The 17,906-nt window shown below is 32.5% G+C and overlaps 2 protein-coding genes across 2 annotated transcripts; both read left to right on the top strand.

Annotated features, from left to right (window-relative positions):
- The first annotated feature begins 885 nt into the window (after positions 1 to 885).
- LOC110798843 (protein NRT1/ PTR FAMILY 2.4-like) lies at positions 886 to 10,302 on the top strand. The gene is made up of 4 exons (XM_022004043.2): positions 886 to 1,044; positions 5,085 to 5,302; positions 5,740 to 6,281; positions 9,329 to 10,302. Exons 1-4 carry the CDS (start codon positions 939 to 941, stop codon positions 10,167 to 10,169), a joined length of 1,707 nt encoding a protein of 568 aa, XP_021859735.2. The 5' UTR covers positions 886 to 938; the 3' UTR covers positions 10,170 to 10,302.
- Positions 10,303 to 11,283: 981 nt separating this feature from the next.
- On the top strand, positions 11,284 to 15,829 carry LOC110798841 (protein NRT1/ PTR FAMILY 2.7-like). Its single transcript, XM_056834324.1, is given in 7 exon segments — positions 11,284 to 11,299; positions 11,780 to 11,968; positions 13,606 to 13,823; positions 13,901 to 14,387; positions 14,390 to 14,426; positions 14,855 to 15,341; positions 15,343 to 15,829. Coding segments are annotated over 7 exon segments (1,764 nt in total). The 3' UTR covers positions 15,673 to 15,829.
- The last annotated feature ends 2,077 nt before the right edge of the window (positions 15,830 to 17,906 follow it).

Genomic DNA, 17,906 nt, shown 5'->3' with positions numbered 1-17,906 from the left:
AATTGCTACACACATCCAGACTGCGTTGGTTTGTAACAACTGATCCGTCCAAAAAAACCCACGAATAGAATAGAGTATGACCACATACAAATCATGTATGATTTATACTAAAATTAATCGGTAATAAACGTGGAACAACCCACGAATCTTATATGGTAGTAGTTCTTGCTGTTCTTCTTCAATGTGAAACAATTAGTCCCAACTCTCATCTCTCGATCATGATATTATTCTTTAAAAATAACCTCATTAAGCCATCATTAGTATTTACCGGATAAACAAACTCGGGCCAGCTTAATGATTCCATCCAAATTAAATTCAACTAAAATTAGGGAGATGATATCCAATCATCATTACACATACTTATTACGATCATTTGAGTTACGACTAAAATTATATAATTGTACGGACCAATGTTTATAAAATCTTAGAAAAATAAGTTTATGCTTAAGGTAGTTAATTATGCAATTATGTATAGGTAGTGGCCACATGTCAGTCACTTATATGTCTCAATTGGTCTAATATTCTCAAAATACCGTGTTGAAATTTCAATGACTATTATCATTATTACAAGGGAAATTAAATACATATTATGATTAAACTAGAGTTTATGCGTGTTGCGTGCGTGACGATTTTTTTGATCAAAATTACTTTTTCATAAAAAAGATGGAAGACTTAATTTTCTGTTATAATTCTTACAAATTATATAAGCAAATAAAGGTATAATAGGAAATTCAAGAAAGGAATACCGGGTTTTCAGGACTTCTCTTATGTAATAGAGATGAACTAATTTAAAAAGTAATAAAATAAAGTGGTGGAATATATATTTTTAAAATGATATAATTATACTATAAAGTAGTGGATGATTGTGGTAGTTTACGTTATCTTTCAAACCTTAAAACTAAAACATAGTATTCAGAATTTCAAGGTGATCGACGACCATGGAACACTATGAGAAAGGTGAAGAAGATGAAGCATCTCTTCAAGATGAACAAATATGCGTCAACGATAACAAAGGAGGATGGGTCACCTTACCTTTCATCATAGGTCTCCTTCTTTCCCACTTTTTTTTTTTTTTTTTTTTTAATTTGCGCAAATCCCAAACCTTTAAAATACTCACAATTGGAGTACTATGCTTAAGAATAGTGCTATGAGTCACAAAATGGTGAAATTCACTATTACTAAGAATTTTTTTTCATTCCTTCCCTTTAGATACTCTATGTTGCTCGTTCAAACAACCTAGGTTCAAACCTTGTTAATTACATATTTTCCAATTTCTTTTCTTTGTTTCACTTTCTCCTTTTTCTGATTTAATTTACGCACTAATTTTAATATCTTGGGGGACCACGCGCGTTAGCGCATGATCCAACAATTAGTTATTAGAAGCACCCAAAGTACATATACTTCGTGTCTAAAATGGTACTTCTCGTACAATCGTACTACACATTATAGTGAGTTGTGTGTATGTAAAGTAAGCGGATATTATCCTTGCAATTTTTTCATGCATATTCTCAATTACTGTGTACGAACTAAGCTTTTCGTGTTTATATAGAAGAACATGATATGCTTAAAAATGATGAGAGCGTAATTAATTAACTGTTGGCAAAATAAATTTCATGCAAAATTTATCTCTAATCTAAAAGGCATTAAAAAAAACTGAGCAGCACATGCATTTAATTAATTGAAAAGAAGAATAATAAAAAATAATCTAATATATATATATAAAGGGGAGTTTTTTGGAGAACATTTAGAGCGTCCACGTAGGATTTCCACGTCATCACATGTTATTAACTTATTAATTAATTAAATAAAGAATATTAGAGTCTTGCCATGATTGACCACTTAATAAGATAAGATGATAGATAATATGATAAGATAGATTCCAACTAAAATTTATCCTACTTCTCTTCAATCTTTTTATATATATACATATAAGCTTTTGATGGGAATTTATCCTACTTCCTTTCTACGTTTTTGTGATAAAATATGCAATGTGACGCAATGTGGTGTTAATTATACCCCGGGGACAGATGAGATTATTATCCAGTGTTGTTATTTTTGGGTGTCTGCTTAAGGTGTGAATTCTGATTCGTGGGAAACAGTTGATATGTTGTGTTGTTTCTTTGATGGTTTTTCTGTGACACATCTTGCTAACCATGTCGTCTAAGTTTATATGCTTTGTTCTCATAAATCTCTTTATGGGCTATTGGCATATCACACATTTTTGGTCAATCATGATTTTGCTATGTCTATAAACTTAAATGCCTATGTCTTGAGTAGTTATCGTATTTGTGTTTTTTATTAGGTTCATATGTATTAGAAAGCGTTGTTTAGTTTTGATACGTAGTATAGCGGACTATTTTGGATGGGCATGCGTTATTTCCATGTCATCAAATCTCTGAATAATATATTTCAGATTATTAAAATAAAAATAGATAAATAAGCACCTAATAAAAGATAATAAGAGATAAATTTTACTAAGAATAAAAAAGATAAATAAGTACTAAGTAAATAACAGAAAAAAATACAATTATCCTATTTAAAAAAATAAGATAGAATTACAAATTTTGAATTTTCACAAAGACAAAATACCATTGAGAGTGGATAGAATAGTCAACTAAGAAAAGTAGATATAATTACAATTCTTCATTCTATACAATTGCATACGTATGCATATCCTTAATAGAGTTTATGTGACCATTCTATACAATTCTTCATTCTATACCATTACATACTTATGCATATTCGTAATACTATAAAACACTCTATGCCTAGATAATTATCAAATATGTAATAGAGTTTTATTTATATTAAACCTTCAATATTTGGATTAATTCATATCATAAATTTAAATCATAATAACTATTATTAAGCATACAATAGAATTCTACTTTCTATTATACTTATAATTTATAAAATACCTATTTCTATACGATGATATGTATGAAAATTGACAAACCCGTGCATCGCACGGGCTTCAATACTAGTAAAAAATAAAGAGAACATATATTCGGTCCAAATAAAATTCTGCCATTTAATTTCTAATCCCTTGCATACTTATCTAGTTGTTCTAGCGAGCTTTATGCTTCGCATATTTGCATTGACATGTTTATTTGTTTAAACATAATTTCACAAACATAGAGATTATCCGAATGATTAAATTGTGTTCATAAGGGAGTGTTTGTTTTGGGGGCACGTAATTCAGTGTTTCGTTATATTATTGTGTATCAGAAGGGTGTCCATCCTACGTACGACCTAGTGTACATACAAGTATGATACGTACTACTTTCATTGTGCTCCCAAATTAAAAGAAAACATACTCTACACCTATTTGATACCACATCTTAGGTCTGTTAAGGTCTTTTCGGCGTTCTTCCCATAATTCCAGTTGAATTTAATTTAACACTATTAATAAGTTCAATTCAATTAGATGTAACTATGTAAGGTAGAAGTCTATCATCTTAGCCAACTATTTGATTTGATCTTTACTCCACGTAAATATATATAACTTCGGAATAATAAATATTTTTAAGAATTACTATTTACTAACTTTTTCAATTATTTTTATACTTTCATTAGGTATTGATCGATGGCAAGACATTTTAATTTGATACCAAATAATTTAATTGTATGGAGAGAAAATATAATACTCCAAAGAAACAATTGTCAAGCAAAAATTAAATTAAATTGTTCAAAGAAGAAATCCGAGTAATTACCAGTCTACACATTAGTTGTGATTATTATCCGTGAATAATTAGATTATTATAAAAATGCAATATATGAAAGTGGTGAGCTCTAAAACAAAACAAAAAAAAAAGTCTTTTTTTTTTTTGTTTTTTGAGGGAAAAACAAAAAAGAGTCTTTGTGGGACATGTATTATGATCTTCAAATGAAAAGGAAGATTTGTTTTCCTTCTCCCCACACCCCACCTCGTTTTAAGTTTTTCGACGCCGTTAATTAGTCTCATAAGATGGGGTAATATATTAATGATTCTACTTTCCTTTTCATTAACCAATTAATTAGGGTTCTTGCTTTCCTTCCATTTTAATACTATTGAAAGTAGAGCTAGTACATACACTCAAGTGACAACTAAAAGAGAAATTAAAAATGTGCAAAAAAGTAAAACTAAATGAGAAAGTGACACACACCAAAACAAATTTTAAAAAACAATAAAATAAATAAGATGACTAAATTTATTTCGAGCCGGGTTATGAGTTTCATCTAGCAAGGTGTAAATTATGTGTTGACTCTATCTACTAGGTCTGGAAGTTTCTTTTACTCCGTCCGTATTCATTTAAGGGATACATTTGCATTTTTCAGCCGTATTTATTTAAAAGATACACTTGCTATTTTTAGTAACCCCACCATCTAATTAAATAATCTATTTAATATATCTTATGTTCCACCACTCTATTAAACAAATAATTTCAGAACTATACCCCATCCCCCACTCCCTAAAATGTCATGGTCCCCACTTGTTTTACTTATTAAAATATCTACATAACCCCACTTGTTTAATTACTTTATTTCATTCAATTCTTTTTCTTAATACCCGTGCCCGGTCAAGTGTATCTTTTAAATAAATATGGAGGGAGTATTAACTAGACAATTTTGAACGATTGGAATATGATTGTATCATACTCCATCCGTTTTAAAATGATCTTTACACTTTTCGTTTTTGTCTGTTTTATAATGTTCTTTACACTTTGCTTTATTCTATTTTTGGACATGAAAAGTTACTAACTTATCCTTGGTACTCCATAATATTTACAATTTTCCATTTATTTTTCTTACTTTATTCACTTTTTTCTTACATTCATCCACCTTTTAATTACACATTTATCTTATTTTATTTATTTTTTATTATATTCAACCAACTTTTCTACTTTTATCTTAATATTTGTGCAAATAGTAATTGTAAAGATCTCTATGAAACAGAGGTAGTAAGTCGTAAGAAGAGGTTCTACATACTTTTGTAGTAGTGATACAATTGACATTTTCGACACGGCTAATAAAATTTGACATATATACTAAAGAGTCAATTAATGGGTTGGTATTAACAAGTGTATGATGAATTAATGTGGCAGGAAGTATGATGGGATTAACACTAGCAGCAACATCTTGGTATGCAAACATTGTGGTTTATGCAATGAAGAAATACAACATTAAGGATATTTCAGCTGCTCAATTCCACAATGTAGTGGGTGCTGGTGTCAATTTCTTTCCCATCTTAGCTGCAATCCTTGCCGACTCTCTCTTCGGTTCCTACTCCGTCGTCCTTGTTTCTTCCTTCGTCTCCTTACTGGTATGTTAACTTTCTCTATGAAATCCTTGCCAAAAAAGAAGAAAATTTTGCTTTGAATCACTTAAAGCGGTAAAAAAATGATAAATATATAATAACATTGTTTTTAAAATGATCCATCTTTACTCGATCATTTTGTTTTAGAATGTTTCATAATGTGCTTTATTCTATTTTTGGACATGAAAATATACCATCTTACCTTTCTTACCCTACAAATTTACATATTTCCACTCTATTTCTTATAAATTTTCTTTTTTCTGAACATTTGTTTAAATAGTAACGGTAAAGATCATTATAAAACGAATGTAATATTAATTTTAAAATAAGAAAATTGGTAAGTGCATGCATAACGGACTGACAGTGTTTTCAACACCAAAACATAGTTTAAGGTAGTTGTTAGCAAAATTAATTTGGTAAATTTTTATGCATGCAAATTATAGGGCGCAATAATGTTCACCCTTACATCTGCAATCCCAACATTAAGGCCTCCACCATGCACAAACACAACCTCCTCATGCAATAACCCTCCATCAAGCCTTGAGTACGCCTTCCTTTACGCCACGTTAGCAATTTCGATGGTTGGATTCGGGGGGACTCGTTTCGTGATAGGAGCATTGGGAGCAGATCAGTTCAAAACACCTGAACAGCAGCGAGTTTTCTTCAACTGGTTCATCTTCGCCATCGAAGCTAGCTCTGTTATAGGCTTTACTGCTGTGATATACCTCCAAGATAAAGGAAAATGGACCTTAAGTTTTGGGCTGAGTGCTGCTGTCAATGCAGTTGCCATTGCACTTTTCCTGTTTGGGTCCCGCTTTTATCGGCTGGTGGTGCCACAAGGAAGCCCTTTCATCAGTATAGCTCGTGTTCTGGTTGCGTCGTTTCGGAAGGGTGATAGAGTGGCTGGAGAAAAGGTTGGAGATGATTACTTCTATGGTACCTCAAAATTAAAGATGCTTCATGGATCTCCAACTTCTAGTCTTAGGTATGTTCATTTATTATTTAACTCAAACATTGGGTTTTAAGTTTTGAATCGATTTTCAATATTCAATTTAAGTTTTTGTCAAGTCTATATATACAGATGTGCATGCGTCTAGGAATCGAACCAGACCCTGTTGGATCCGCCCAATTTTTAGGGTCCATGAGCCACAACCAATTCTTTTAGACCTATTGAATTTTGGAGGATCCGGGTCAAACTCTTAAAAAACGGGTATGCTTTTGGGTCCAATATGTTTAGATCCATATCCGACCCATGAATTAATTTGATTAATAAATTAATAAAAACATATTAATTTATTTTAAATTTAGACATATTTTCCACATTAGATTGTATGTAAAATAATTGTTAATCTAATATACATATATAAAGGAGGCATATTTAATGAAATATTAGAGCGCCACCTAGGATTACTAATGGTTTCGGCCAATGAAAAATAAGATTTCTAATTTCTTTTTGAATTAAAAAAAATCAAGTTCCACGTAGATATTTTAATTAATTAATTATTAATATATACAACTCCATCGAAAATCAAACACTCTAATAATTAATAAATAATCGATTGCCACATAGATAATTAATTAGGTGCTACATAGATATTTTAATTAATAAATTAATTACTAATATATACAACTCCATCTAAAATCAAACACTCTAATAATTTAAAAATAAATCTAAAATAAAATTCATCCAAAATCAAACAATAATCTAAAATAAAATAAATAAATTTCAATTTAAAATCAAACATTAATCCAATATTAGAGCGCCATGTAGAAAAATCTAATGGCTTCGGCCAATGGAGGAATATTTGCTGAAATATTAGAGCGCCACCTAGGATTACTAATGGTTTCGGCCAATTAATGAAAAATAATATTTCTAATTTCTTTTTGAATTTAAAAAATAAAGTGACACGTAGATAATTAATTAGGTGACACATAGATAATTAATTAGGTGTCACGTAGATATTTTTATTAATTAATTACTAACATATACAACTCCATCGAAAATCAAACACTATAATAATTAAAAAATAATCGATTTCTACGTAGATAATTAATTAGGTGCCACGTAGATATTTTAATTAATTAATTACTAATATATACAACTCCCTCTAAAATCAAACACTCTAATAATTAAAAAATAAATCTAAATAAAATCATCCAAAATCAAACAATAATCTAAAATAAAATAAATAAAATTCATTTTAAAATCAAACAATAATCTAAAATAAAATAAATAAAATTCAACTTAAAATCAAACCTTAATACAATAGTAGAGCGCCACATAGAAAAATCTAATGGTTTTCCGCCAATGAAAAATAAGATTTCAAAATTAATTTTGAATTAAAAAAGTCGAGTGCCACGTAAAGAAATGATTAACTTTCACGTAAATATTTTTTATTAATTATTTATTAATATTACGCATATACATTTTCATCAAAAAACAAACACTTTCATAATAAAAAAAAATCTAAAATGAAATTCAATGCAAAATCAAAAACTAATCTAATCTAATATATAAAAGTAGTATATACATAGGATTTTTATTTAAACATAACAATTTAATAGAATCCGTGCATCGCACGGGCTAAAATCTAGTTTATGATATTTTATACACAAATGTGATGGTAAATGATGGTCAAATTAATGACCTAGAAAAAAAAGGGTTAAAAATTAATAAAATATTAAACTTAATTTGGGTCCCATTTTAGACCCAAGACCCGCCGCGCCAGATAGGGATGGCAATGGATCGGATTTGGGTCGGATGTAGTAAACTCCAAATCCGATCCATTTAAAATTCGGACTCTAAAATTGCATCCATATCCATATCCATTTAAAATTCGGACTCCAAAATTGCATCCATATCCATATCCATATCCATATCCAAATCCATTTAAAATTCGCACTCAAAAAAATTTATCCATATCCAAATCCGAATCCATATCCATATCCAAATCCAAATCCAAATCCAAATCCATATCCAAATCCGAATCATGCGTTAACTTTACTTACATAGAACTTGTATTTATTAATTTTAAAATAAATTAGAAATCCTATTTCTCATTTACCAAAATCTAATGAGTTTCTAATAAATGAATAAATTATAAATATATGCGCTTTAATTAAATATATTAGATTAAATTAGGAATTTCCTTTTTAAAAAATGTTTTTACGAAAAACAATCACTTTGAAATAATTTCGGGTCGGATTTGGACTCGGATTCGGACTCGGGTCGGAGTCTCTGCGGACTCCATATTCGATCCATATCCATTCGGATTCGGATGTTTTTAATCGGATTCGGATTCGGACTTTTTTTTTCTCGGATTCGGGTCGGATTTTTTCCTTCGGATCGGCTCGGACTCGGTTCGGATTCGGATGTGATTGCCATCCCTAGCGCCAGACCCATTGGATCAGGGTAAGATTCTGAATTTTTCATACCCAATGAATCCGAGTCCACGTACGTGAAAAATATGGATACGGTTTTGGGTCTCATGGGTCTTGCCCGAGACCCGCCGCGCCCATGCCCTTCTTTATTCAAGAGTCACCCACTTCAGTGCTATAGGTTACTACTACGTATGTGTCTAGCTATGTGTGGTCTTAAACTAGCCGTGGCACATATTATGTCAGCATAACTCAAGTCTTAACACTAGGGCCTAATTATTCTTAATATATACTACATTCGTTTCAAAATGATCTTTAAATTTTCCGTTTTAGTCCGTTTCATAAAGTATTTTACACTTTGCTTTATTCTATTTTTGGACATGAAAATTTACTACTTACACTTTTCACCCCACAATATTTACAAGTTTCCACCCACGTTACGTTCTCTTATTTAATTCATGGTTATTCTTACCCTCACCCACATTTTTAGACATTTCTCTTCATTTATCCATATATTCAACTAATATTTTCTACTTTTGTGTTAATATTTGTGCAAATAGTAATAGATAGTAATAGATGATCGAAAGTATGAATCCTCTAAAATTAATATCTTGATTAACCGCATAATGTTTAACTATGATAAACGTACTGTAGGTTTTTCAATCGAGCTGCCTTGATAAAAAGATGTAGAGATCATCAAGAGTCAAAACCCCTTAAAAAATCATGGACATTATGCACGGTTGAAGAAGTAGAAGACCTAAAGAAACTGATAAAAGCATTACCAATATGGTCAGGAGGTATATTACTCAACACAATATCCGGAGTTGGTGCAAGCTTAGTTATTCTCCAAGCATTGGCAATGGATCGAACCCTAGGCACACGACATTTCAAGCTCCCAGCTGCAAGCATCTTAGTGTTTCCACTACTATGTGGATCCATCGCACTTTGCTTTCTTGATCGAGTACTATATCCACTATGGAAAACCACTCTTGGTCGACCTTTATCACCTCTTAAGCGCGTTGGCAATGGCTACTTCCTCACTTTCCTAAGCATGATCTCGTTTGCTCTCGTTGAGAACAAACGACGACGACTTCATGATCACGTGCTTAATAATACTAATAATAACTATATGATGATTTCAGTATTATGGTTAATTTTGCCATTAGGATTGTTGGGTGTTTCTAGCTCGTTTTACTTCCCGGCAGAGTTGGCTTTCTTCTATCAAGAACTACCTAAATCACTAAGGAGTACAGCCGCGTCGTTAGCCTCTTTGCATATGGCCGTCGGATATTACCTTAGCACTGTGTTTATAAGCTCGGTTCAACGGAGGACTTCATGGTTACCGGACGATATTAATCAAGGGAGGTTGGATCAAGTTTACTGGACACTTGCTATTATTGGAGCTATTAACTTTGGTTATTTTCTTTTATGTGCTAAATTATACAAGTACACAAATAATGAGTCTGCTGAAAATCAAATTATTGTATCAGAATGAAATGTAACAACTTTATTCTCTTCATCATGTTGTGTACACACACAATTTATTTTTTATGTTACTCACGTGGTTTATTTCTAAACAGTGTGATGTGATGATGTCTTGTTGTGTATGGAAAATGGAAAATGGAAAATATTACGGAGTAGATATCTTTTATTCTTAATGGCATCCATTTTAAGGCCTTAAGTATGTTATAATATAAGTGCATACATAAAGGCCCAAATGGACTTTATTCCTCTGAAGTCCATTTAGTAAGCATATAGGCTTCCTTTTATTAAATTGTGAATTTCTAATCCATTCATTTGGTCAATTTTTTTTTGTCTTTTTTATAATTCGAATGAGGATGAAATGATAATGATTCTGGTCCATTATTGAGTAAGAATGATACTCCCAATTTTAACAAAATTTCCGCTTGGAACAAAGGGTCAAAGGTGTCTATGTACATTCTTCATTTATGCACCCCACAAAAAAGATTTTGGTCTAGTGGTTAAATCCAAGAACATGTGTACTATCTACCCACCCCAATTTGTAATCTGTATAGGCGTATAGCCCATTGTGACTCATTTGCACATAAAAAAATCATTCATGCACCCTTGTTTGTTCTTCGATTAGTAAAGTTTGAGGTAGTTTTCATTATTGCTTTCTTTTCCTTCAATTCTTGCCTCTTCTACTGGCTAGAGGCGGGAAGATGATACATATATCCAGGGGTATGTAGGACTCACATACCTTGGTCTTTTATTGGTCCAAATCAGCTTAAAGAAAATTAATTTTAGAGGAATATGGATTTTATTTGGGAGTGGGAACAATAATAAACCAATCAAAAAATAGGTTATGTAAGGGTCTACATACCCCAGGGTATGTGTAGCCTTTGCGCTAGAGGCGGCTTGTCTAAATTAAAGTCTTTGACTCATCATAAGTCATAACACTATACAAGTGGGAATTGGGCCATAAAGATAACACCGGAGTAGAAAATAAGAATGACATGGATGATACCTTATGATTTGTAGTACAAAATTCAACCAACTGGCCGTTATCTTTATTTCATCATATGCTAGCTTGTTGTTATGTTGTTCAATCCTAGTATTCATCACTTCATTAACAACAATCGTCCTAAATGACTTTTGCTATATGTAATTATATACTTATAGGCTCTTATCTTATTGACCGGATAAATATGGCCTTAACTAATCTGGTATAGAATATAAACCTAACAAAACTTATTGGACCTAAAATGAAATTAACTAAAAAGTTAAAAAAGTAAGTCCAAAAGAACGTGACCTTAATCGCTATATAATCCACCCAAAGTTGGTGGAAAGAAATAAGACAGTCGTGCTACTACTGTATTATAAGTTGAAATATTTGCAAAAATGGAGAAATCGTTCACAAATTGTTCACATTTGCAAAAAAAAAAAAAAAAAAAAAAAAAAAAATAGATAAGGATTTTTTTGGAGCCTACTTACCTACCTACCCATAAGCCATACCCAAGTTGGTTGGGCTTTATTTTTTGGAAGATTACTAGAAAATACAAAAAATGATTCGATGAGATATTAATCATATTATATTTGTTTAATTAACCTTATTTTTTTGAGGAAATATAATGTCTAATTAAGTTTATATATTATGTGAGTTTCAATTATTATTCCATCACCGATTGGATTGCATAAAAATGGAATCATCCACAAAATCTATAGAGTTTGGGGAGAACAGAGAAGGCAGTAAAATGGAGTCAAATGAAGACATAAAACAACAACAAATCAATAATGGCAAAGGAGGGTGGCTCAGCTCCATGCTAATCCTAGGTTTCTTTCTTAATTCTTCTCTCTATTTTCACTAATTATCCATGTAACATGTTCCTTTAATAGCATCCTTGTTATGTTTAGACAATGGTTACAATCAGGGGCGGTGCCAATAAGGGTTCAGTGGGTTCAACTGAACCCTTACTGGCCGGGGAAAAAACTGCCTAGGCTTAAGTAGAAGAAACATCAAACTATAGTTATTCAACGCATAGAATTATCACAAACAATATTAGTACTTCAGCGGTTCTTCTGCAATACTATCATCCTGACAATCAGGGTTCGATTCCTAGCGGAAGCATATTTTTACCTTTTCCCTTTACTTTTGTTGGTTTTTCTTGTACACTTCAAAAACTAGAACAAAATTATATGTGTTGTAGATCTTCCTTGCCCCATATTTTTTCTGTATTGATGAATATACCACTTGAACCACCTCAAAATGAATATCTAACACCTTAAAGTGAAATTCCATCACCTCGAAGTGAAAAACTCGTAGTGTTTAATTGAAATTTGTTTTAATGTTATTATATTAGAACATGTGTATCATCAAATTATTAGTTGTAATTTGAATTTCTACTATGAATTTTAATTTTATTACATGTGTCTGAAAATTTCGAACCCTTAGTCAGAAATTCCTGGCACCGCCACTGGTTACAATATTGTTTAGTAATGAGACGGAGTTGAGTTCAATGGTTTCACGAATTCACTGTCCCCATGATCGTGTGGTTGTGGTTTCGAACCTATATCCAGTATACTATAGGGCCTCCAACTCTATGTATCAAAAAAACTCCTAATAGTAATAATGTTTCAAAATAAAAGAAAAAATGGATTGAATATGTTAGTAGTACTAACTTAGTACTATAAAGGATTATGAGAATCAATTGAGGTTGGCATGAGTGGTTAAGGGTCTCTTGCTCCTTAACCAAGGTCTCGGGTTCGAGCCTTGGGAATGAAAAAAATCTCAACTGGAAGGGATGCTGCCCATTAAGGTACCCATGCGAACTCCCGCGGAAAATTAGTCCACTCGCCGAAGGCTGTGAGTAGAACCATAAAAATAAAGGACAAATTAAGTTCTACGCATTTCATTTCACCGGAAGCACAAATTTATATTAACAGGTAAATTAATGCCCAATGAATCAGTAATACATCTTATGTTTAATCGAGTGTTTAGCTTTGGGCGTTTATGTTTCCTAATTTACTTATTGTGTTTAATCAGTCCATTACACTTTCCGAAGCATAGTACAACAGAATAGCTAAGCATCTTTTATTAACATTGTCTTTTAGCAAAAAATTCGAACAGAGGTTTAGCAGAATAGTTGTTCTGGTATTAAAGAGCTCTGTTTTTAAAATTATCAAGTGCTATAAATCTTAAGCTAAACGTATTTGATAGTTTTATTAACCAGTTTGTTATAACGGTCGGGAAACAAAAGCCCACTAACATAACCCAAGTGAGGTTCCATCTAAAACCAATTGACAATAGGAGGAGTAGCCCACTTAGATCATAAATTAGAAGCTCTTTGCTTCATCTTTCGATATGGTACACAATTACTCACACTTACTTTCTGACACTTACTATCAAAAGATAGGATTAAATATTAGACGGATCAAAACACTGTCCTTATCTTTAACTGTATGTTTTGCAGGAACAAGTTTGGGACTAGGTATAGCATCAGGAGCATGGTATTCCAATTTAATAGTGTTCCTTATTAGTATGTTCAACGTGAAGAACATCCCTGCTGCTCAGATTAACAACATATTTAGTGCATTGATCAATTTGTTTCCGTTCATCGCCGCCATCTTTGCTGATTCTGCTTTCGGATCCTTCTCCATTACACTCATTTCCTCCATTGTTTCATTATTGGTATGTTATTTGTTTATTGATAAAAATCATTTTTATTTCCATTGGCATAAGGCTAAATAGAAGGTTACATTTTTCAGGGAGTTCTCATGTTCACCTTAATAGTTACAATCAAGTCACTAAGGCCGCCTAAATGTGATCTTAACTCAACTTGTGTACCACCAACAACCTCCCAATACTCGTTTCTTTACACATCTCTTACATTAGCATCACTTGGACTTGGAGGAACGCGATACATACTAGCAACAATGGGAGCTGATCAATTAGATAAGCCTAAACATCAAGCAAGCTTCTTCAATTGGTTTGTATGCTTCTTATATGTTGGTTGGATTATTGGATACACTCTCCTTATTTATATCCAAACTAGTGTGAGTTGGGTACTTTCATTTGTCATTGCTCTTGCTGCGAATCTGATTGCTGTTGCCCTATTCGTAGTTGGATCACGAATCTATCGAAAAATTCCACCTCAAGGAAGCCCTTTCACTAGTATAGCTAGGGTTTTTGTTGCTGCTTTCAGAAATATGAAAATGGCTAAACCAATACATAATGGACAAGTTTGTTATTTTTATCAAAACTCACCTATGGAGAGCCTACCAAAAGTCTCAGGTATGCATTTCATAAGTATCTTTAATTTGCTGCCTTATGTATTTCCTATAGTTTTTACTCCGTAATATGGTTAAGTAAACTGTGCTACCTTGCATGTATATATACATGTAGGTTAGTCTGACTTAAATTGGGTAGGCCCAACCTCTTGTGGGGGGGAGGAAAAAGTATTGTATACGGGATCTTTACCCCCACAATGCCTTTGGTTAGGTATGATACTATTTTCTCAAAGTTATGAGATACAAACCTTTACCACTAGACCACTTATGAACATCCATGCACACTAGTTCACTATGCATAAAGAAAATATCGTGATTTTGATGGTGAATGTAGCTCTAGCTAACAACTTGAATTCCAGTGACTTGGAATGGTTTAATGTGAAATCATGTGTTATTAATATTTTTGTAATTAATATATATTTCACATTGAAGGTTCCTAAACAAGGCAGCATTCATTAAAGAAGGAGAAAATCACGAAAATGGCACAAAAACGAAATCATGGAGCCAATGTACTGTAGAAGACGTAAAAAAGCTAATCAAAATATTGCCACTATGGTCAAGTAGCATTTTGCTTAGTGGTGCAATGGGAGTTATCATTAGTTTCACTGTACTTATGGCATTAGTGATGGATAGACATATGGGTTCTAATTTCGAAATTCCGGCGGGAACATTCACAGTCGTCACTCTTGTATTCACGGCCATCACTTCCTCTTCACTCGATCGATTCATATACCCTACTTACAAGAAACTCACTGGTCGACGTTTGACATATTTACAAGGAATCGGAGTTTGCCACGTTAGCAACATCCTTGCCGCGATAGCCTTTGCTCTTATTGAAAGAAAACGACACAAGCTAATCCAACATAACGTTGTGGCACCACTATCGGCCTTATGGCTCATATTTCCATTAGTCATAAATCATAATGGGTATTGGAGAAGGGTTTTACTTTTCACCGGAGGTGGCTTTGTATTATCAAGAATTTCCCAAGTCATTACGGAGTACATCAACTGCTATGATATCTTTGCATATTGCGGCTGGTTATTACATGAGCTCAGCCTTTATAGATTTGGTTGGTCGAACGAGTAATTGGCTACCAAATGATATAAACCTCGGTAGGGTTGATAATGCTTGTTGGGTGCTTGCAATTGTTGCAACGGTCAACTTTGCTTACTTTCTCCTATGTGCCATATTGTACAAGTATAATAATCCTAATCCAATCTTGGATGATGTTACTTCTGCATCTAGTTGACAATTTCTTTTTCTCATACCTTTAAATGTTACTGTATAGTGTCATTCTATATTTAGAATAATTTACTCCCTCCATTTCTTTTTGATGTATCCATTTCAGAAAGTGGGGAGTTTTTAAGAAAATTGGAATCTTGGTTTGTATTGGTATAAGTGTAATGATTAGAGGTAAGAAAAATGATTGTATGTAAGATATTATAATTAAAAAAAAAAAAAATAATAATAAAGAAATAAGGTAAGAGAGAGGAGTGATAATGATGGGTGATAAAGGAGGTGAGAGAGTGGGTATATGGGGAAGGGAAAAGAATTACTCCCTCTGTATTTTTTTAAGAGATACACTTGTCTTTTCCAGCCGTATTTATTTAAGAGATACACTTGCCATTTTTAATAACTTATCAACCCCACAATCTAATCAAATAATACATCTAATATACCCTATCACCCACCATCCTATTAAACAAATATTTTCATAAACCCACCCCACCCTCCACCCACCAAAATGACATGGTCCCCACATATTTAATTATTAAAATATCTATCCAACCCCACTTGCTTTATTATTTTATTTCATTCAATTATTCTTCTCAATACCCGTGCTCGGCCAAGTGTATCTCTTAAAAAAATACGGAGAGAGTAAATAATAGGGGTGGGGAAATTTAGGTGGGAATATGGGTAGAATCTTTAGGTATTTTGGTAATTAGATAGAAATGTAAGGGTATTTTAGGATAAAATGTATGTCCAAAAATAGAAACGGATACAACAAAAAGAAACGCTTAAAATGGAAACGGATACAACAAAAAGAAATGGAGGGAGTACAAATTTACTACGTATTACTCCCTCCGTCCCTTAATACTCGCACCGCTTTCCTTTTCGGATCGTCCCTTAATACTTGCACCGTTTTTATAAATGGAAATTCTTACCAATATTATATTATTTCTCACACTTACCTACTTACCCACCTACACCACTACTCCCTACAAAAAGTCATTTAAAAATTCACACACCCCACTCACCACTCCCCATTCCTTACACATTTCCCACTAACTATATTAAAAAAAATACTCCACTATCAACCAACACCATTAAATTAATAAGTCAATTCAATTGTTTTAAACTCCGCACCGGTCAAACCGGTGCGAGTATTAAGGGACGGAGGGAGTATTATTGTATGTTAAATTTTGTTTAACTAATTTAGACTCTGTTTGGTAACTTATTTCAGTTAACTTAAATGATCTGCTAGTTGAAATTTAAGGTAGCTTAAATAAATATATGTGATTGGTATCCATTGGAAATCATATTTCAAAAGCTGAAATGCTCAGAAAATGACTGCAAATAAATGACTGAAAAGTAACGTCTGCGAATCAGGTACTGAAATTCTATCGCTACATTAGTTTCATAGGTATTTTACTTCGTTTCTCAAGGCCATTAATCTGACATTTTGTTGGTATTAAAACGCTAGTATGATGTACTAAAATTTCTTGTATCATTGTATCAACAGTGGGCAAATATATTTGTTAGGAAATGTAATTATTTAATAGGAATGATCAATAATTTATGTAATCAATACTTCATATGAGCAAGTATATAAGGAACAACTAGAAACTTAAAATAAAAATATGTTATAAGTAATGGTCTACTAAATTATAATGAAGAGTTACGAAAATAGGTAAAATGCAAAATATATTATAATAATAAAATTTCAATACAATGCAATAAACTGTATATAATTATCGAATAATTTAAGTTAGCTAAACATTTACTTTTGCCAAATAGTTGTTGTAATCAGATAGCTTGTCAGTTCAGGTAACTTATCAGTTTTCAGACATTACCTTATCAATTTCAGATAACTTATCAGTTTCAGCTTCATTTCAACTGGTGTTGCCAAACATAATCTTACTTGTCGTCACCTCAATTTAATTATTTGTTATCCATTCTAGGATTGGAGTGATTAACACCACCTTTAGTTTGAGGGGTGCAGACTTCAGGGTGTTGCACTTAGGGATGGCAATCACATCCGAATCCAAACCGAGTCCGACCCGATCCGAAAGAAAATATCCGATCCGAATCCGAGAAAAAAAAGTCCAAATCCGAATCCGATTAAAAACATACGAATCCGAATGGATATGGATCAGATATGGAGTCTGCAGAGACTCCGACCCGAATCCGAATCCGACCCAAGTCCGAATCCGAGTGCAAATTCGACCTGAAATTATTTCAAAGTGTATTATTTTTCGTAAA

This window comes from Spinacia oleracea, chromosome 1, assembly GCF_020520425.1.
Source record: "Spinacia oleracea cultivar Varoflay chromosome 1, BTI_SOV_V1, whole genome shotgun sequence".
NCBI classification, from domain to species: Eukaryota; Viridiplantae; Streptophyta; class Magnoliopsida; order Caryophyllales; family Amaranthaceae; genus Spinacia; species Spinacia oleracea.
Note: the sequence above shows the minus strand (reverse complement) of the source record. Positions and strands in the feature narration are given on the sequence as shown.

Bases quoted from the DNA above. Each gene is read 5' to 3' on its own strand.
- LOC110798843 (XM_022004043.2), top strand. From the start codon at position 939: ATGGAACACTATGAGAAAGGTGAAGAAGATGAAGCATCTCTTCAAGAT. The intron at 5,303-5,739 runs GTATGTTAACTT...TGCAAATTATAG, and splicing joins CTTCCTTCGTCTCCTTACTG to GGCGCAATAATGTTCACCCT. The intron at 6,282-9,328 runs GTATGTTCATTT...AACGTACTGTAG, and splicing joins TCTCCAACTTCTAGTCTTAG to GTTTTTCAATCGAGCTGCCT.